Source organism: Moschus berezovskii, chromosome 22, assembly GCF_049115385.1.
Source record: "Moschus berezovskii isolate FMDL1 chromosome 22, NW_MosBer_1.0, whole genome shotgun sequence".
NCBI lineage: Eukaryota > Metazoa > Chordata > Mammalia > Artiodactyla > Moschidae > Moschus > Moschus berezovskii.
Genome location: NC_142481.1, coordinates 23,767,599 through 23,788,791, shown reverse-complemented (window position 1 = coordinate 23,788,791; position 21,193 = coordinate 23,767,599). Strand labels below are relative to the sequence as shown.

Below are 21,193 nucleotides of genomic sequence, written 5' to 3'. Positions count from 1 at the left end.
AGGTGAATTTTTCAAAGCACTACGAGTTGGAAGGGATATATGTATACATACGGCTGATTCTCATCATTGTATGGCAGAAGGCAACAAAACATTGTAAAGCAATTAGCCTCCAATTAAAAAAATAAAGACATAAATAAATGGAGGGAAAAGAAGAAGATGGAAAGACCAGAGAAATAAAAGGTCGTTCAACTCCAGTGGAGACTCAAATCACCAATAAACAGCTGAAGAAGACAGAGCTTATGAAACAACTCTCTGTCTCTCAATAAGTAAACGGATAAGAGTTGAGCCATGGGGTCACTGAGGTTTCTCTTAACCCTTGGGTGGATGATACTTTTCATAGGCTCACAGGAATTCTGAGATGTCTGCTGAGCTGACTTAGCAAAGGTTTTTGTTTAGATCTCACCTGACATCTTATTTTTCCAATAACTGCATAACAGGAAAATTAAGAATTCACAGCACAAGGATAAAATTGCACAGGTTTCGGTTGCCTTAGATACCCTGTACTTTTAAAATGTTTATGGAGTGGGCCTTCATTTATTCTAGTTGCCACAGTTTGTTCTAACTGGAGTAGAACTTTGTGGAAAGGAGCCCCAGAGGTAGGAATTAAATAAGCATGCTGCTGAACAAGTTGCAGAGCACGATCTCAGCTGTTTTGAAAATATATACAATTCTGTATCTATGTATCCATCATCTAATCTATCTACTGTCTATCGCCTATCTGTTTATCATCTGTAGATCTATTGATCTACTATCATCTCTCTATCTTGATGAATGGATAGAAATGGCCAGATCATTACCACTGCCTGGCCCTTGCAAGACTCTCACTTTTTACTCTATACATTTCTGTACTATTAACATTTTAATAGGTCTTTGTGTCACAAAAAAAGATTTAATAAAAATTACCAACTGTCATCCTAACTACCTCTCTGACAATCCTTTCAAACATCTCACAAATTACCTGGAAAGAGTTAACACAGATGTTTCCAGAAGGCTGAAGTGTTCAAATTCCTGATTTGGTGGTGGAGGTGGAGGTGGAGGCAGGGTTAGAGGTAAAAAGCACCAAAGAGGAGGGGAGGAAAGAAGAGGGCTGGTTGCTCCGTTCTTACCTGAACCAATAGCATGAAGAGTTTCAGGCCCAACACCCATTTGTGGGACTATTTCAGGCAACAGAGGTTGTATCTGAATTCACCATCACTGTCACTTGTCAAAGAACTTAGGCAACTTCCTGGTTTGGCTGCTTGGAGGCTGCTTCTCCTTTACTGGGAAGGTAAAATCTTAAGCCTCAGCTAACCTTGTGATTTGGGATGCGTGATTTTTACTTTGTGGTGTATTGACTTCTTTTTCCACAGGGCAGTAAGCTGCTTATAGAATAGGGCTTTATTTTTACTAATGATAATGTTAACACTAAATTTCTAATAATATGGAATAGTTCTTCCTGGTTGTTCTTTGCACAGGACAAGACACAATCTGTTGAAGTGTAAGGAGACTCTTCCTTGCATGGAAAGGAAGGGATACCTACACTTTCCTTGTTTAACATTAGTTTTCATGTCATTCTTCCTTGGTTTTGCTGAGAGCATGGTTAAATTTTCGTGGTGATGATGTAGCACATTGTGAATCTCACAGTAGATAAGCATTCAATGGAACACTCTGCTAATATTGTAGAATGGTTATTTTGCTTATTTTCCATCTGAGTGAAAAGTCTTAAAATTTCCCTCATTCATTCAAAGCTACTTTATACGTGAAAGGAGTTTGAAAAGACATATCTGGGATGTCTGGCAAAGTTACCCCAGTGTTTAGGTCCAACTGTAGCTGCCCCACTGGACTGTATCTGTTCTTAGAGTCACAGTGACTCCTTCTTTTCCCCATAGTCTTTGCTAGTCATGGACCCATATGTGATTCAGATGCAGGACCATGGCAGCCTCCCCTCAGTTCAGGATGTGCATGTCAGTGTCGCTGGGAGAAGCTCTGTGCTGGGAAAAGCGAAAAGCAGGAAGGCCAGATGGTCCGTGAGGCCCTCGGACATGTCCAACAAAACTTTCAATCCCATCCGGGCCATTGTGGACAACATGAAGGTGAAACCAAATCCAAACAAGACCATGATTGCTTTGTCGATTGGTGAGTAGAGTACACTTCAAGAGGCAGGCAATTGTTCCTCTCACCCCCATCCTCATGGGTTGGGCGGAGAGGATGGAAGTGGAGGGTGGGTCTGGGTCCTGGGCGTGGAAAAATAACCTCTTGGTGGTTCTTGAAAAGGGGACCCTACTGTATTTGGAAACCTGCTGACAGATCCTGAAGTTACCCAAGCAATGAAAGATGCCCTTGACTCAGGGAAGTTTAATGGCTATGTCCCCGCCATTGGTAAGTTCCCCCTGAGACTCTAATCTGGCAGTTTCCAAATCTTCTGTGCTCTTCTGACAGGACTAAATTTCTAGCAGTTCTCTTTGCTTTCCTGATGCATAATTCCTAAGGAGAGGCTAAGATAATACGGCTGTTAAATTTGGGGAAAGGAGTCTCAGAATGCTTAACCTCAAGCCATCAAGGTCCATCTTCTTTCCTGGCTTCCTCTGGCATTATGGCACCTCCCTGCCCTAGGTTCCCATTAGACACTCTGCTCAAAGAACGCTCCTATCCTATCATTGCTCCTTCTCCACGGAGGCCTTGAATTTGGCTGCAGCTGCTTCTTGACAGAGCCATCTAGCTCCTAAAACAATTTACTTACTGCCCTATGTAAATACTTCTTGGCCTTATTTCTCCTCCTCTGCACATTCAACATTTATTTTAATTATGGTCTTGGTCACACTCTCAATGTAACTGTGCTTGTTTCAAAGCAAAAACAAACAAACAAAAGCAACAGCAAAGAATAAGTTGTTCTATTAGAGGACAGAAGGTTGTTTAAGGCAGGAATAATTTTATTTAGGAGTCACTCTCTCCATGTATTGAACATTCCTACCCTAAGCATTCTGGTAAAATAAGTGACTCCTTATCTTTGTTTCAGTGACACACACTTCCCCACTGTGTGTATGTGCAGCATAAAAATCAGCTTCATGCAAAAATAGAATTTAAAAACACTTTGAAGAGATATCAGGGACATGATTTTTAGGTTGATTATTTACATTTTATACAGCTTCATAAATAAAAGTCAGAACAAAATAAGACCAAAAGTTAGTTGTAAAAAGAGTTTATACATATTGAAAGGGAATATGAAAAAGAATATATATGTATAACTGAATCAGCTTGCTGTACAGCAGAAATTAACACCATTTTGTAAATCAACTATACTTCAATTTTTTTAATGTTTATTATGACTTTTATATTCAAAGTATTAAGAAACTGATTTAACCTGAAACCTAAAACCAAGTCTCCACTTGACAAATACTCAAAGGATATGAACACTTCATGCCAAAGGAAACAGAGATAATGTTTATCTGTGTTTTTTATTAGCAATTAAGGAAATGCTGATTAATTTCAAGAGAACTATCTGTACCTATTTAAGTTAACAAACATTAGGAAATATTGCCTCTCACTTTGGTAACTGAAGATAATCTTTTTGGACAGCAATTCTGTAAAACATAATAATTGGTATGAGACTGTCTATACTTCAGGCTTGCAAGCCAACATTTGGAAACTTTGCATGAAAATATAATTTAAAAGGAAAATATTTTAATTTAAATATAAAAGGAAAATACTAATAGGTATACAATACAATGTGAAAAAGTTAAAATGAACCCAGTGTAATGAACTCATTAATTACAAGTTTTCAAATATAATCCCTGAAAGGGATTTGAAAATAATCTAAATCCTGTATTTTAGATTAAATAATCTAAAAGAAAATAAAACATAATCACAGTAACCAAGATGCTGCAGAGTATTTTATAGTTTTGTGAACACTTTTTGTTATTATTTATACATTTGTGTGCTGATTATAAAATTGTAAGGTATGAAGTTAGCCTTGAAGCCCTGTGACTCAAGGGCATCTCTGTCAGTCGTGGGATGAAAACTTCCAGCTTTCTCCTTCTGCTCTTTTTTCTCAGGCTACTTATCCAGTCGGGAGGAAGTTGCTTCTTATTACCACTGTCCCGAGGCACCCCTGGAAGCTAAGGTGAGCCCTAGACGAGGTGCCAGCTCTAAAGCGATACCAGGCAAACTCTACCCTTTGTTGTTGTTCCAGAGGAATAAGGGTTTCAAGGGAAACAAAAACTAAGAATAATTTCCCTTTGGCAATTCCAGGACTTTGTAATATGGGGAGGCCACTAGTCAGTGATTAAATTTAATGTAATTATAGTATGATAATAACATTTCATACAACTTATGTGATATCTGTCTCAAGGAGGCTCAAAGGACTCAGAGGTCACCCTATATTTGATTCTCTGCAAAAGATCATTGAAAAACAGTAATTCATAAATACCAAATAATTGAAAATTTTAATTTTGCCAATAGGCTCTTTTATTAATCTGTAGTTCCCTTGACTTACCTAAGGTCACTTAGATGGGAGGATCGAGTTTCCATGGCATATTGGACTGATGGCAGGGTCAAGTTTAAATGCCCTCCACTTTGTTGTTTATAGGGTGGAGGTCAACATTTCTTAACGTTAAGGGGAGCCCTTTGTATTTCAGAAGAGAGCCATGCTTCAAATCTGTGGTCAAAAGTAAATAAATAACCAGGTGAAAAAGTCCAAGGTCATAATGACCTCTCATGGAGGTCTGCTGAGTCACAGCTAACCTATCCTTTTTAAAGTGATTTATTTCTTCTAAGTGGCCAGCATTTTCAACAACCTCTAAATATGGACATGTATAAACATATTTGTTTCTTTAAATTTTGGCCTAGTACAATCCCTGCTACTTTACATACGATTTTTAAAAGTAAGTTTATTTTTTGCTTCCCACTCACTCATCTGATAATCCCTTTCCTCCTGTTGCTGTTGGAACCCCTAACAAAACAAAACTTTTCTTCACAGGATGTCATTCTGACAAGTGGCTGCAGTCAGGCTATTGAACTGTGTTTGGCTGTGTTGGCCAACCCAGGGCAAAACATCCTAGTTCCGAGACCCGGCTTCTCTCTCTACAGGACTCTGGCTGAATCTATGGGAATTGAGGTTAAACTCTACAATTTATTGGTAAATGACTTTTTAATTTTAGATACAAATTAGATAATTTTAGATATAAATGCTCAATTACTACTTCATAAAAATACATGACCATTTTCTTAGCAGAGAAAGATCTGAAGAGTCGGGGGCCACAGATGCATTTTGGGACTTATACCTTTGAGTGAAGTGAGTAGTCTTCCTAAAATTTTCAGAATCATCTTGATCTCACTGTTTTTTCCCTCCCCAGCCAGAGAAGAATTGGGAAATTGACCTGAAACAACTAGAATCTCTGATTGATGAAAAGACAGTTTGTCTTATTGTCAACAATCCATCAAACCCTTGCGGGTCAGTGTTCAGTAGACGTCATCTCCAAAAAATTTTGGCAGGCAAGTCCAACAGATTTCACTTGACAGGAAAGAAGACGGGGATGGAATCCTTTAGCTGTTTCCTGGAGTGAGAAAGAAGTCCTTCACTAAGTTCTGAGACTAGGATAGAGGTCGGAGGGCTCCAGTGGGGTCCCTAGTGAGTGGTGTGCCACTGGAAAGGTAGAAAGAAGGAGAAAAAGACTTGCCTCTTTATCACTCCCGTCATGTGGAAGAAAGGATTTGAAATATCTAGTTAATTAAACAGCAAATTTAGGCTCTGTACCCTGGAAGAGTATGAGAAGAATTTGTAGTTCTTAAAGAGGAAGACAAAATCCACAAACATGAAGTGTAAAGTATAAGCCCAGGTAAACATTTAAGTGCCAAGGCAATTCACATTAAAAATGACACCAGTATGTTTCTCTTATTTTCAGTGGCTGCAAGGCAGTGTGTCCCCATCTTAGCTGATGAGATCTATGGAGACATGGTGAGTCTTGGGCAGGATCTAATTATTTCATTCATTCCCTAGAGTCAGGGGTTGTACGTATTACTGGGCTGGGACCAGTTTCTTCATTTTAGGCTTCTTGGGAAATAGATGGGGAAACAGTGTCAGACTTTATTTTTTTGGGCTCCAAATCACTGCAGATGCTGATTGCAGCCATGAAATTAAAAGATGCTTACTCCTTGGAAGGAATGTTATGACCAACCTAGATAGCATATTAAAAAGCAGAGACAAAATTTTGCCAATAAATGTCCATCTAGTCAAGGCTATGGTTTTTCCGGTGGTCATGTACGGATGTGAGAGTTGGGCTGTGAAGAAAGCTGATTGCCGAAGAATTGATGCTTTTGAACTGTGGTGCTGGAGAAGACTCTTGAAAGTCCCTTGGACTGCAAGGAGATCCAACCAGTCCATTCTAAAGGAGATCAATCCTGGGTGTTCATTGGAAGGACTGATGCTGAAGCTGAAACTGCAATACTTTGGCCACCTCATGCAACGAGTTGACGCACTGGAAAAGACTCTGATGCTGGGAAAGATTGGGGGCAGGAGGAGACGGGGACGACAGAGATTGAGATGGCTGGATAGCATCACCGACTTGATGGAAGTGGGTTTGAGTGAACTCCGGGAGTTGGTGATGGACAGGGAGGCCTGGTGTGCTGTGGATTCATGGGGTCGCGGAGAGTCGGACATGACTGAGCGACTGAACTGAACTGAAATGAAACCCAGAGAAGACACCAGGTTAAATGTTTTTGGATAGTTCCCTTTGAAGCTTCTTGAAATCCCAGTCATGCTTCAGGGTAGAAAGAGCCTGTAAATCTGAGGCCCTGTGCTTAACGATATAAGGAAAATTTGGGGAGGCATGGGATTTGGAGAGAAGCCAGAAAACAACTGTAAGAAGCGTCTCTTCTCCTCAGGTGTTTTCAGATTCCAAATTTGAGCCTCTGGCCACCCTCAGCAGCAATGTTCCCATCCTGTCCTGTGGAGGGCTGGCCAAGCGCTGGCTAGTTCCTGGCTGGAGGATGGGCTGGATCCTTATCCATGACCGAAGAGATATTTTTGGCAATGAGGTGAGAATATGTATATATGTATATTCTAAATATTTATTTATTTGTTTACTTATTACTTGCTTGCTTTATCTCACAGTGGTGGTATAGATGTGAGATTTTCCTTTCTTGATCCTGTAGTTCTGTGTGCCTGGAAAGACATTGTATAAAGATAGTACTAGTTATTTCTCTCCAGAACTCAGTTTTTCTGTGTTGGTGAGGAAGTTCCATCTACCTCCAATTTTATTACCACACAAAAAGAAGCAACAAGCAGTAATGATCCCTAATACTATTTGTGGGCTTACAAGGTGCCTGTGCTTTATGTACTTTATTTCAATGTAATTCTCCCAACAACCCTGTGAGGCCAGTATTATCTCCATGTTACAGCTGATAAAAATGAACTCAGATAGGTTGTATAATTTTCTCAGAGTCACACAGTCAGTGTGTGGCAGAGCTGGGCTACAAACCCAGGTGGTCTGATTTAAGAATGACATGAGGCACCACCACGTCTCCAGAGATCAAAAACTAACCCTAACTCTGCCTAGATAGAAGATAACAATAACAACAAAAAAATTAAAAATAAATAAAAATAAACACTATACAAAGAATGGTTAGAACATGAATCTCCACAGCAGGGATGCTTAAGAAAGGCTAAATAATGTGTTTGCTGGGGGGCTTTTAGATCCGAGATGGGCTGACGAAGCTAAGTCAACGGATCCTGGGCCCCTGCACCCTTGTCCAGGGAGCTCTGAAAAGCATCTTGTGTCGCACCCCTCAAGAGTTCTACCACAACACTCTAAGCTTCCTCAAGGTAAGGGCAGCCTGTGGCCTTCCACTTTGGGAGTCAGGGAATGACTCCAGTGGAATTTTGCTCCATCATGGGGCTTCCAAGCCAGAAGGTGGCATCATTGTCAACATTCATCCATACATTTCTCTAACTTCTGGCAATCCACTCTGCTCCTGGCCTAAAGCTTTGAGTGGGCAGAGTTTTTTTCTTGTTAACTCCTTATGCCAGCAGAGCAAACCTAGGTTCCCCGCCTTTGATGTGGGCTTTCTTTTTAATGACCCGGTTTTTCTCTAGCTTAAGTTTTCATCCTTGATGTCTCTTCCTCTTCTCATAGTCCAATGCGGATCTCTGCTATGGGGCATTGGCTGCCATCCCCGGACTCCAGCCCATTCGCCCTTCTGGGGCCATGTACCTCATGGTGAGTATGTGGGTGCCAGGCACTTGGTGGCAGGTGAGGGAAGCCAGTTCTGCAATGCTCACAAAGACAACCATATGGGCTCCTGAGCCAGTCAGTTTAGGAACTGCCTTGTTCTGAATTGTCCCACTGACATGGTTTAAACTCAGTGCTACTCCTGGGCATTTCTGAGGAAACCAGAATTGAAAGAGACACATGTACTCCAGTGTTCATCGCAGCACTGTTTAGAATAGCCAGGACATGGAAACAACCTAGATGTCCATCTGCAGACGAATGCATAAGAAAGCTGTGGTGCATATACACAATGGAGTATTACTCAGTAATTAAAAAGAATGCATTTGAATCAGTTCTAATGAGGTGGATGAAACTGGAGCCTATTGTACAGAGTGAAGTAAGCCAGAAAGAAAAATACCAATACAGTATACTAACACATATATATGGTATTTAGAAAGATGATAACAATAACCCTGTATAGGAGACAGCAAAAGAGACACAGATGTATAGAACAGTCTTTTGGACTTTGTGGGAGAGGGCAAGGGTGGGATGATTTGGGAGAATGGCATTGAAACATGTATATTATCATATGTGAAACGAACGAATCACCAGCCCGAGTTTGATGCATGATACAGGATACTCTGGGCTGGTGCACTGTGATGACCCAGAGGGATCGGATGGGGAGGGAGGTGGGAGGGGGGTTCAGGATGGGGAACACATGTACACGCGGGGCAGATTCATGTCAATGTATGACAAAACCAATACAATAATGTAAAGTAATTAGCCTCCAATTTGAAGTAAATAAATTAAAAAAATAAAAATAAACTCAGTGCTAAAAGAAAGAAAGAAAAAAACCTCTTAAAATGACAACTTTTCAATACAGAGAATTATTTTATATGCAGATACAGAGATGATATGACACAAATAAGAGGCTTTCTACACTACTGTAGCTCTCAACCTGGAGAGATCTGGTTCCCTTGGAGTGTTTGGGGATATATAGGAATGTTGTTTGTTTTTAGAAGGACTGAAAGGTGCTATTGGCATCTTGTGGGCCAGCAATGCTGAATATTTTTAAAAAATGGGCAGGGTAGTTCCATGCACTCAAGACTAGCCTGGCCCATAGTACCAATAGTGCCTTTTTAAAAGAGCACTAACATCCTATTTTCAGCTTTCATTTATCAGCATCCAAGAAGGAACTCTTCAATAAACTAAAATATTAATATGAATATATCCTCTCTTCCCTATGAGAAATTCCACAAGCTCATGAGAGCAAGAACTCTCAGTTATCAGCAGTGGAGTTCCAAGATATTTTTTAGAGCAGTCCCTGCCTTGATTTCTGGCATAGGGAGTTGGCCTGTTTCCCCTTCTTATGATCAGTTTGCCTCTCCCTGTTATTGGTATAGGTTGGAATTGAGATGGAACATTTCCCAGAATTTGAGAATGATGTGGAGTTCACAGAGCGGTTAGTTGCCGAACAATCTGTCCACTGCCTCCCAGCAACGGTGAGTGCTTAAATCCCTCTCAGGTTTCTTTAGAAACTCTCAATGGTGTATAGTGCCTTGGGAGCTCTCCCTGAGCTGGTCTTTAGCCTTTTCCTCCCCCAACAAAGTGTACAGTTGGCCTTTATATGTGCAGGTTCCGCATCCAAGTATTCAACCAACTGGGGATGGAAAAATATTAGAAGAAAAAAAATTCCAGAAAGTGCCCCAAAGTAAAACTTGAATCTGCTGTAGCCTGACAACTATGTACATAGCATTTACACTGTATTAGGTATTATAAGTAACCCAGAGATTATTTAAAGTACACAGGAGGATGTATGTAGGTTATGCAAGTACTATGCCATTTTATATATGGAACTTGAGCATCCTCGGATTTTAGTACTCTCAGCGGTTATGGAACCAACCCCTCTATGGCTACTAAGGGACTACTGTATTCTCTTTTGAAAAGATTCTTACTGGTAGGTGTCATGACCTCTATTAAAAATTTGTTTCTTCCTCCTCATTATCCCATCTGATTCAGGAAGAAAAATTGTAGTTGGACATTCTAAGTGAGAGGAAATCAAGCTTGTTCCACAAATTCCTTTTAAGATAAATTAACTCAGTTACTGGTTCAGCATCCCAATGGTGGGAACTGATAGCCCTGGGTAAATAGTGTTGCTGCCTCTTGCTGATTAGGGCCCTGGTCATACTAGGGTGGTCTAGTCACTGATTCAACTGCTCTGAGAATAACAGGCTTTTATTTTTGCAGTGCTTTGAGTATCCAAATTTCTTCCGAGTGGTAATCACAGTCCCTGAAGTGATGATGCTGGAGGCCTGTAGCCGGATCCAGGAATTCTGTGAACAGCACTACCATTGTACTGAAGGGAGCCAGGAGGAATGTGACAAATAGGATGGAGTCCATCCTCCTGAGTATGTGTTCCGTCTGGGAAACTAGACTGAACCCTCCTGCCCCTCCAGGAATCAGGTGCTCCTGCTGGGATAGGAGCCTCACAAACACCACGTCAAGGGCAGAGAATTGTTCTGGCTTTCCCCCAGCTATAGCCTCACACACACACTCTAAACCCCAGATTGCATCTCACTGTGCTCTGCTGGAGTGACTCACTAATTCATTAATCCGTCCCTCTCCCATTCGACTTCCTCCTTTTATCTTGAGAGTACCAGGTGAACAAAGTTGCCCAGGAAACAGAAGGGACAAGAAAATCAAGAGCTTAGGATTCGAGAAACAAAAGATTGAGGGAACTTGTGCCCCCAACCATTTCCTTTTATTCTAAGTAAGAACATACTGTCTCTAGTCAGGTTTGAAGCCCAACTCTTCTGGCTCACTTCAGGTATACCTCACTGTAGGAAATAGTGCTAGAAGGAAAGAAGTTGGGGACACATATATTTGGTTAATTCTAAACCTATTAAGAAAATTTGCCAGTTTGAAGGATACATTACAGAAACTTGTTGATTTTTTGGTAGAGAATTATTTTGTGACACAAATAAATTTAATTGATAGAGTTTATAAATATAGATATATGTATATCAGGCTTTCTTAAAATGAAGGATTAACTGTACTAAAAAAAAAAGGAGGCATCAGAGGGCCTTCCAGAAATGCTGCTGTGCAAGGGCCAGAATTATCCTCACTTGTCAGTGTTATACAATCATTATTACTTTTGCTGTACCATTGATACTGATTTATTGATATATATATTATATTATCTTTTCATATGTTTTCTAGGAAACATTTATATTGACAAGATCTTTTATTTTGCCAAGGGCATAAATTATTGTTTTTCTTTTTTTATTTTAATAAATTTTACTAAGTATTCTCTTCTGTGATGCCATTTTTCTCCTCTGTGGGGAATTTCTATCCCCAGGTGCTGCTTATTGCTCAACCTGGTTGATGTATTACCCACTAGGTTTCATTTATTTCTTTGTTGCCTAGATCCACTAACCACTTACTGGGTAACAAATTGAACTGGTTCAGCTAACCAGGAGAATGAGCTGTGTCCAGGATCTTTTTTCAATACGAGATTTTTGTCTGCAAATCCTCTTAGGTACAGTTGCCTACTTTTTTTTCCTCACCATTCCCTTGGAGGAGGGAACCTGAAGTTGTCTTACAAGGTTAGGGGAAGGAATGTATCATAATCATCCTGGAGATTCCTTATTAAAGGATGTTTTCCTTGTCTAGAATAGAAACTTCGAGTCCCAACCCTGCCAACCACTGCCAACTCAATTAACTTCCTTTACAAAAACAAACATCAAATGTCCCCTTCCAATCTAGTTGGACTTTAGTGAAATCAACTAAAATTTACCCTTCAATTTTCTTCAGCAAATCCAAAAGGAATATACAAGTGATTGAGATGATAAAAATTTGTTTCCTGTATGCCAACCCTACCGACTTTTTGAAAATTCCTGGCTCCTCTTTTCCTGTACTTCCCGCCCCAATTCCCAGGGATGTTTGTCCAGAAATAAACAGGAAAACTTAGTGGTTTACACAAAATGTTTTATCTTCACACATAATGTATAATTCTATCCAGCATTAGGGCATCTAGACAGACGTCTTGTTTCCAAATTTCCTTGATACCTACATTTTGGTAAGGGAGTCAAATGAACATTCAAATATTAAAACACAAATTAAAACACAAAGATTAAAACACAAATTTCAAACGATGAAAAAAAAAAACCCAAAAACCCAAAACATTCATGCGCATCCTTCAGCCACCCATTTCTCTCCTGAGGTAATCACAATAGCAGTTGCCATCCAGTTCGTCGAGATTATTCTATGTACACGTAAATGTTTACATGAATTTTTCCTTTTTCTCTCTTTTTTTTTTTCAACGTTAACTGTTACTTGGTCTTCCCTGGTGGCTCAGACGGTAAACAATCTGCCTGCAATGCGGGAGACCTAGGTTCGATCCCTGGGTTGGGAAGATTCCCCTGAAGGAGGGCATGGCAACCCAACTCCAGTATTCTTGCCTGGAGAATCCCCATGGACAGAGGAGCCTGGTGGGCTACAGTCCATGGGGTCGCAAAGAGTCGGACACGGCTAAGCGACTAAGCACAACTTTCTAATTCAGCTTCCTATGGAAATCAAAGGAGGGATGACATTTCTGAGGTGTCCATCACGTCATGGGTGATCCTAGATAAAAAAAAAAAAAAAAAGGAACCACTGGCCGGGGCTGCTTCCAAACAAGATTAAAATTCTCAAGAGACAATTTCCAGCCGCCTCGCGATGGCCACAGCAGGACGTCCAAGTATCCGAGGATAAAACGAAGGATACGTTAACAGTTCGGAAACAACGGCTCGCAGCTGTGAATTCTAACCAAAGCATCGTTTACCCGGTAACCGGCGAGTCATCACTGGCCCGATACCACAAACCATCCCACTCTAGTCCCTAGCAACCACGAACGCCCGGGTACGGGCTGGGTGGCGGCTTTCGAAGACTGGATTGGGAATGAAGTGGGTTAACCTATACCTAGCTCTGGGCAGGTGCCAGTAAGTTCCTTGACTTGTGAAACGGAAAAAGAAATTCCCAGTAGCTGTTGTCAGTTTTCAGAAGTATGGTCCCTGGAACTTTTCTTCAAAGAATCTTGCTTTTCACGTACCTGACATACGTGTTTGGATTTCTGCTGAGCCAGAAAGATGAATCCTCCGCTGACCTCCACGCACACCACACATTACTGTGCTTGGGGGGCTGAATTTTAAGTACCCCAAAGGTTGAATTGGGGAGGGATTGGGGGCAGGAGGAGAAGGGGGACGACAAAGAATGAGATGGCTGGATGGCATCACCGACTCGATGGACATGAGTTTGAGTGAACTCCAGGAGTTGGTGATGGACAGGGAGGCCTGGTGTGCTGTGATTCATGGGGTCGCAAAGAGTCAGACAGGACTGAGCGACTGAACTGAACTGAAAGGTTGAATTATTGAGTTCTTTGGAGAAGTGAATTCCAGGGACATGTTATTCATACTCTTACTTTAAACAGTTTGCAGATGGGTTTCATGCGGTGACATAGAAACCTCAAATCTGGATTCTCTCTGTGGGTCAGATTATTGCACAGCACCTTCGGAAGAAACGGTCGCTTTCTGATATTCTAGTTGAGGTGTATTATGTAGGAAGGAGGTGATACCAGTTCTGGGAAGAAAAGAGTCTGCAAATGAGCATGTGGGTCTTAATTTTTGTCAACGTTTCAGGCATAGAAAATAATTCTTGCTCCTTGAGACATTTACTTATTTGAAAATTGAAATGCGAAAGTACATTATCCCCTATTTAAAAAATAAAACCACAGGGACTTCTTGCTTTAGCAGCACATGCGCTAAAATTGGACAATATAGAGAAGATGAGCACAGGACCAGCAATCTGAATTCAACAGCAGATTTGACCAAGTGGGATTTATTCCTGGAATATGAGAATGGTTCAACACATGAAAAAAAATCAGTGAAATAAAGCACAGTAATAGAACGAAGGACAATCATACCACCATCAACACAATTTTAGAATATCCCCCTTCTACTCATCTTTTCTGTTATTAAAACTCCTGGATTAGGACCACTTCTCACGTGAATTTCTCAGCTTGGGATTCCAGACCATTAAGGTAGGTAGAATGCAATTGAACACCAAATCCATGTGAAGGAATGCCTGTGGTTACAGATTCTCATGGGAGAGATTTTATTTTTCTTCCAAAAGGCAGACCAAGGGAGATTAATTTTTAATTCATCCTTTTGTTCAAGCTTAGCATTTGAAAGGTCCTGATTTCATGCAGAGTTTAAATTCTGACTGCCTGTCTTACTTGGGCCTAAGGCCTCCTCTCCGCATCTTAAAATCCAGACCTCTTGATTACTGAGATGTGTGCTGGGTTCAGTTGTTTAGTTGTGTCTGATTCTTTATGATCCCACAGACTGTATCCCACCAGGCTCCTCTGTCCATGGGACTTGTCTGGCAAGAATATTGGAGTGGGTTGTCATTTCCTCCTCCAGGGGATTTTCCCCACCTGGGGATCAAACTGGTGTCTCTTGCATTGGAAGGCAGATTCTTTACCACTGAGTCACTTGGGAAGCCTAGTTACTGAGATAGCGCCAGCATAACCATACTCTTTTTTTAAAAAATAAATATTATTTTTGGCTGCACTGAGTGTTTGTTGTGGCATGCAGGGGCTTCTCTAGTTAAGGTAGGCAGGCTTCTCTTGTTGCAGAGCACAGGCTCTAGAGCAAGAGAACTTCTGTACTTGTGGAAAGTAATAGTTGTGGCATGAGCAGGCTTAGTTCCTAACCAGGGATCAAACCGTCGTCCCCTGTTTTGGAAGGCAGATTATTAACCACTGGACCTTCAGGAAAGTCCCAACCATACTCTTTTTTTTCTTCTTCTAGTTTTTAGTTCTCTCTTTGTGATCCTTGAGAGGTACCCTTACCCTCTTGCAAAATTAGCTCTGAATCTGAAAGTATGTCTTTTAGATTTGATTTAACTTATCTAGGTGTTTTGAAGCCCACATATTTATTTTCACGTTATCTGGTTTGTGATATTGTTATAGAAATTCCCATACTTTTTGGTCCCTCCCACCTCATGCTTCCTCCTTCAATTGTTTTCCCCTGGAATTCTTCCATGGCAGATAAAATTCTGTGCCATTCCCAAATTGTTGAGAATATTTCCTTCTCCTTTTTTCCTTAAGTGTAACTTGGCTGTTTCCTGAAAGACAGTGCCATCCTTACAGCCTCTTTGAAGCTGCTTTTTTTCTCAGGCTAGAAGTCTCATTTGAAAAGACCCTGATGCTGGGAATGATTGAAGGCAGGAGGAGAAGGGGAAAACAGAAGATGAGATGGTTGGATGGCATCACTGAGTCAATGGACATGCATTTGAGTAAGCTCCAGGAGTTGGTGATGGACAGGGAAGCCTGGCGTACTGCAGTCCATGGAGTCTCAAAGAGTTGGACACGACTGAGCAACTGAACTGAGAAGTCTAACATATTGATTGTCCTCTCAGGATTTCTGTTCTCTGAGTCACACAATAACTATCCTTTAACATATAGGCTATAACACAACATTGTAAATCAGTTATACTCCAGTAAAAATTTAAAAAAATAAAATATGTGCTATATTACTTTATACCCTTTCTGTATACTCTGTTTACTTAGGGCCTTGACATGTGGGAAGTTTCAGTATTTCTGTGGATAATCCAACCAACACCTGTTAAGGCCTCCTGCCTATCTCAGACTGGAGGCACTGTAAATCCTACCCCTATTATGGCCACCCTCTCCCACAGCCACACCTTTGTTCCTTATGGTGATCTTGAACTAGACTATTTTAGGAATCTTAAACCCGGATATACAAGTAACTTCCTAAAACTTGCTTGCCCTCCAGCTTGATCACAGTTTATACTTAGACATTATTCAACATTCTGACCTCTCCACACTTTTCTCCCAAGTCCATCAACTCCCCTGCATTGTTGTTATTCTATTTTTCCCCCGGCATTTACCCCTTGGTGCAATACTCAGCCACATTTTTGCTAGCCACTTGAACTTCTCAACTTCCTTAACTTTGTGTAGCATCTGCTGTGGGCAGTCTTTACCAGAAATTAATCTAACCCTGAACCCTCTCCATTTCTATACCCTACTCCCCACCAAAAAAAAAAGGGTAAATTGGTGCTATTGGTGCATGGGCTCCAGCCTCACTTTGAAAACCCTTTTACTTGTGCTGCTTTAGAAGCCTTCAGTTGAAGATGGCAGAGCACAGAATGGAAAGAGCCCAAGTGCCTGAATTACTGCTTAGAGGAGAGGACCACATCAATGAGGATGTTTACTTCCCCCACACGCTTCACCAGGGGGCATACAATACTGGTTTGTCCCAGGATTGTTGATGCTAAATTCAATCACTTAGTTAAAGTGGTGTTACTTAACAGAGCTGTGATGGGGGATTAAATGAAAGACCCAGGGGGCCTGGTTCATAAACCTTACTTTTTCCCCATTCCCTGTCAGTCTTCACTTTGGGCAGATACACGTTCTTGACTACATTTTCCCACCACAAGTGCCTCTTGGTGGGACTGGTTCAGTTCAGTTCAGTTGCTCAGTCGTGTCTGACTCTCCACGACCCCATGAATCACAGCACACCAGGCCTCCCTGTCCATCACCAACTCCTGGAGTTCACTCAAACTCATGTCCATGGAGTCGGTGATGCCATCCAGCCATCTCATTCTCTGTCGTCCCCTTCTCCTCCTGCCCCCAATCCCTCCCAGCGTCAGAGTCTTTTCCAGTGAGTCAAGTCTTCGCATGAGGTGGCCAAAGTATTGGAGTTTCAGCTTTAGCATCAGTCCTTCCAATGAACACCCAGGATTGATCTCCTTCAGAATGGACTGGTTGGATCTCCTTGCAGTCCAAGGGACTCGTAAGAGTCTTCTCCAACACCACAGTTCAAAAGCATCAATTCTTTGGCGATCAGCTTTCTTCACAGTCCAACTCTCACATCCATACATGACCACTGGAAAAATCATAGCCGTGACTAGACGGACCTTTGTTGGCAAAGTAACGTCTCTGCTCTTTAATATGCTATCTAGGTTGGTCATAACTTTCCTTCCAAGGTGGGACTGGTAGTTATCACTAACTTGAGATTACTTAAAAAAATATTTTATTATGAAACTTTCAGGGGACTTTCCTGGTGGTCTAATGGCTAAGACTCCCAGTGCAGGGGCACAGGTTCAATCCCTGGTTGGGGAGCTAAGATCCCACATGCTAGATGGTGCAACCAAACAAACAAATACACAATTGTAAATAAAATATAATTTAAAAAATATTCTCCTAAAAAACTTTTAAAGTAGAGTGGTTTAATGAATCTCAGTGTATTCATTAAAGAAAAAAGATCACCATTTTGCCAGTAAGTTTTGTAATTACTTTTGAGTTTTATCCTTTGAGCCTGTCTTTTCTTTCCCTAATACTCAGGTCCTGAATTCTACTGGAGGCATTTGGGAAAACTTCACTTATGAATTCTCCTTGTTCTATTAGTCCAGCTTGTAGGTAAGTGCTAATGATCAGTACACACTGTTGGGAATAGTAGCACTGGTTCAACATGTCCAGAAATGCTACGTACTTCTCAAACTGTGCACTAGTTACCTGGGGGTCTTGTGATGTGACACATTCCATGGCTCTGGAATGAAGTCTGAAATCCTGCATTTCCAAACACATGTCTAGGTACTGGCAGTGATGCTCGTCTGAGAAAATGCATTGAGTTGGGAAGTGTTCTTAGAAGGTGAAATCTTGATATTTGGGGTACAAAAGATAAGAACGAAACATCTGATAAGAAGGAAACAAGCTAAGTAGTGCCCAGAAGTTCCTTCCAGAGCTTAAATTCTTTGAGTCTTTGCTCCTGTCCTTTAGCAATTGCAGAAGTAACTAAGCACAGTGGCCCCTGCTACTTCTGGGAAGAAGAAAAGCACGCTTGAATTGAGGATTTAAGAGCCCTGAAAAAAACTGCAGTAAGTCTGATCCAATTTCTTCTGTACAATTAATAGTCCTAGTGTCTAGTTCAATGGCTAGTGTCTAGTTCCACTGAAGCACGGCCCAGACTGTCACACAGACTTTTCCTTACCTTTTAAAATATTTGTTTCTGTAGGCAGGCAGATGTAGTTAAAGCACAGATGAACCAGTCTGTGGAGGTGTGGCCCCCAAATTTTTAATTCTTTTAAACACCCAGGTGATGGAGACTAGGCAGAGTTTGCTATAGTCATGAGAAATGAGAGGAATGGCTGGAAAGTTCCGAAATAATCTGCTCATGATTTCATCTTTGGTGTGGAATGTGGTCAATCAGCCACCACATATTAAGCATCTACTATGTGGACAAACAAGACAGAAATGTCCTAGTGACAGGGGAGACAGAAAATAAACATGCAGCAGACAAATAGCGAAGACAATTTCAGGTACTGAGATGTATACTAAAGAATTGGAACAGATCCTGCTTTTCCTTGTTTCAGTCTTTACCTCCTTTTGTTTTAATTTTTTAAAAATTTTAATTTTATTTTTGGCTGCAAAGCATGGGGGATCTCAGTTCTCTGATCAGGCATTGAAGCCAAATCCCCTGCCTTGGACGCTTGGGGCCTTAACCACTGGACTTCCAGAGAAGTCCCTTTACCTTCTTTTTTTGTTTCTTCTTTCTTTCCTCTTTTTTCCCCTTTCTGTCAGTCCTTCCCTCGAACCTTAACTGACATTAGATCTTCAACATGGCTTACAAAGATAGCTCTCAAAAGAATCTTTTGAACTGCTACCAAAGTACTGTCATTTATGAGAAAAAGGCATGAATACCCCAACATACCCTTTTAAATTGCAATGTTTTGCAGCATTTACAGATAAAGAAAACTGCAACTTGGGACAATACCATAACCATTTACCCCTCTCTTCTCCTGCCCTATAAAAACTCCTATTCTGCTTCAGCTCAGGGACTTAACTAATTTTGTGGTGCCACCTGACACACATCAGCTGAATAGATGAATTACTTTATTTTTTGTTCCTGAACAGAATGTAAAAGAGACCATTTTCAGGGGGAGAGACTGCTTTAATTGGTCAGGGAAAGTGTCTCTGAGGAGGATTCACTTGAATTGAGAGTAAATAATAATAATTTCAGCTTGAGATAATTTGGGATAGAATGTTCTAAGTAGGAACCATAATTCCAAAGTATAGGAAATTTGACAGAAAGAAGAGAACATGGATACAGGTGAGTGAGTGAGGAAAGAAGGGCCATGTGGGTTAGAAACCTAGAGATTTATGTTTTGTTTTTTTAAATGGCATTATTAAGACATAATTCAGGGAATTCCCTGGTGGTCCAGTGGTCAGGATTCTGTGCGTTCATTGCCAAGGGAGTGGTCAGGGAACTAGGAACCCAGTGAGCCATGTGGCTGCCCACTCTCACTGCAAGCCCTGTGCTCAGTCACTCAGTCATGTCTGACTCTTTGTGACCCCATGGACTGTAGCCCGCCAGGCTCCTCTGTCCATGGGGATTCTCCAGGAGTGGTTTGCATGCCCTCCTCCAGGGGATCTTCCCAATCCAGGGATCAAACCCAGGTCTCCCACATTGCAGGCAGATTCTTTACCATCTGAGCTACCAGGGAAGCCCAAGAATACTGGCATGGGTAGCTTATCCCTTCTCCAGGGGAGCTTCCCAACCCAGGATTCGAACCTGGTTCTCCTGCGTTGCAGGTGGATTCTTTACCAGCTGAACCACCAGGGAAGCCCACCTCCAGTCCTAGTGAAGTGAAGTGAAAGTCACTCAGTCATGTCTGACTCTTTGTGACCCCATGGTCTATAGTGTCCATAGAATTCTCCAGGCCGGAATACTGGAGTGTGTAGCTGTTCCCTTCTCCAGGGGATCTTCCAAACCCAGGGACTGAACCCAGGTCTCCTGGATTGCAGGCAGATTCTTTACCAGCTGAGCCACAAGGGAAATCCAATTTATTTTCTGTGTGTATGAATATGCCTATTCTTGCCACTTCATATAAATGGAATAATACAATATATAGTCTTTTGTACACAACTTTTCACTTAGCATAACATTTGCAAGGTTCATCCATGTTGTAGCATGTATCAGTACTTCATTCCTTTTTTTGCAGAATAGTATTACATTGTGTAAATATACTACCTGTGTTTATTCATTCATCAGTTGAGGAATATCTGGGTTGTTTCCACTTTTTGGCTATTATGAATTATGTTGCTATGAATATTTACATATAAGATTTCATATAAAATGTTGGTAATGGTTTTATTTCTCTTTGGCCTGTAACTAGGAGTGAAATTGCTATTTCATGTGGTGACTCTATGTTTAACGTTTAGAGGAACTGTCAAACATTTATCATCTTTTTATTTCAGCAGTCTTAGTGGATATCTCATTGTGTGTGTGTGTGTTTAATGTTATTTATTTATTTGGCTGTGTCAGGTCTTAGTTGCAGCATATGGGATCTAATTCCCTGACCAGAAATCAAACCTGGGCTCCCTGTATTGGGAGTACTAAGTCTTAGCCACTGGACCACCAGGAAAATCCCTGTGTTTATTTTACTGTTTTTTTTAATAGTATTATTGAGATATAGTTGACATACAGCACTGTATAACTTTTTAAAAAATTGAAATATAGTTGATTTACAGTGTTGTGTTAGTTTCAGGTATACAGAAAAGTGATTCAGTTACACACGCATATTTAAACTAGAGTATTTACTTTTTATTGTTGAAATGTAACAGTTCTTTATATATTCCAGATACAGGTTCCTTATCAGATAGATGATTTGCACATATTTTCTTCCATTCTGTGAGTTGTCTTCAGTTTTTTTTATAAATTTATTTTTTTATTGAAGGATAATTGCTTTACAGAATATTGTTGTTTTCTGTCAAACCTCAACATGAATCAGCCATAGGTATACATATATCCCCTCCCTTTTGAACTTCTCTCCCATCTCTCACCCCAACCCACCCCTCTAGGTTGATACAGAGCCCCTCTTTGAGTTTCCTGAGCCATACAGCAAATTCCTGTTGGCTATCTGTTTTACATATGGTAATGTAAGTTTCC

At 40.9% G+C, this 21,193-nt stretch overlaps 1 protein-coding gene across 2 annotated transcripts; it reads left to right on the top strand.

Annotated features, from left to right (window-relative positions):
* The first annotated feature begins 1,699 nt into the window (after positions 1-1,699).
* On the top strand, positions 1,700-15,744 carry TAT (tyrosine aminotransferase). Of its 2 annotated transcripts, XM_055412386.2 has the most exons (12): positions 1,711-2,115; positions 2,254-2,358; positions 4,032-4,099; positions 4,955-5,113; positions 5,331-5,469; positions 5,880-5,932; positions 6,859-7,011; positions 7,670-7,798; positions 8,109-8,192; positions 9,587-9,685; positions 10,431-10,591; positions 15,400-15,744. In XM_055412386.2, the coding sequence occupies exons 1-11, from the start codon at positions 1,881-1,883 to the stop codon at positions 10,569-10,571; spliced, it is 1,365 nt and encodes a 454-aa protein (XP_055268361.2). In that variant the 5' UTR covers positions 1,711-1,880; the 3' UTR covers positions 10,572-10,591; positions 15,400-15,744. The 2 variants fall into 2 exon arrangements, with proteins under 2 accessions (XP_088686330.1, XP_055268361.2); XM_088830204.1 differs by lacking the exon at positions 10,431-10,591 and having other exon boundaries at positions 1,700-2,115.
* Positions 15,745-21,193: the final 5,449 nt, after the last annotated feature.

Excerpts from the sequence above, each read along its gene's own strand:
- TAT (XM_055412386.2), top strand. The coding sequence starts at position 1,881 with ATGGACCCATATGTGATTCAGATGCAGGACCATGGCAGCCTCCCCTCA. Across the intron at positions 8,193-9,586 it reads CTGGGGCCATGTACCTCATG|GTTGGAATTGAGATGGAACA; the intron begins GTGAGTATGTGG and ends TTATTGGTATAG. Across the intron at positions 9,686-10,430 it reads TCCACTGCCTCCCAGCAACG|TGCTTTGAGTATCCAAATTT; the intron begins GTGAGTGCTTAA and ends TTATTTTTGCAG.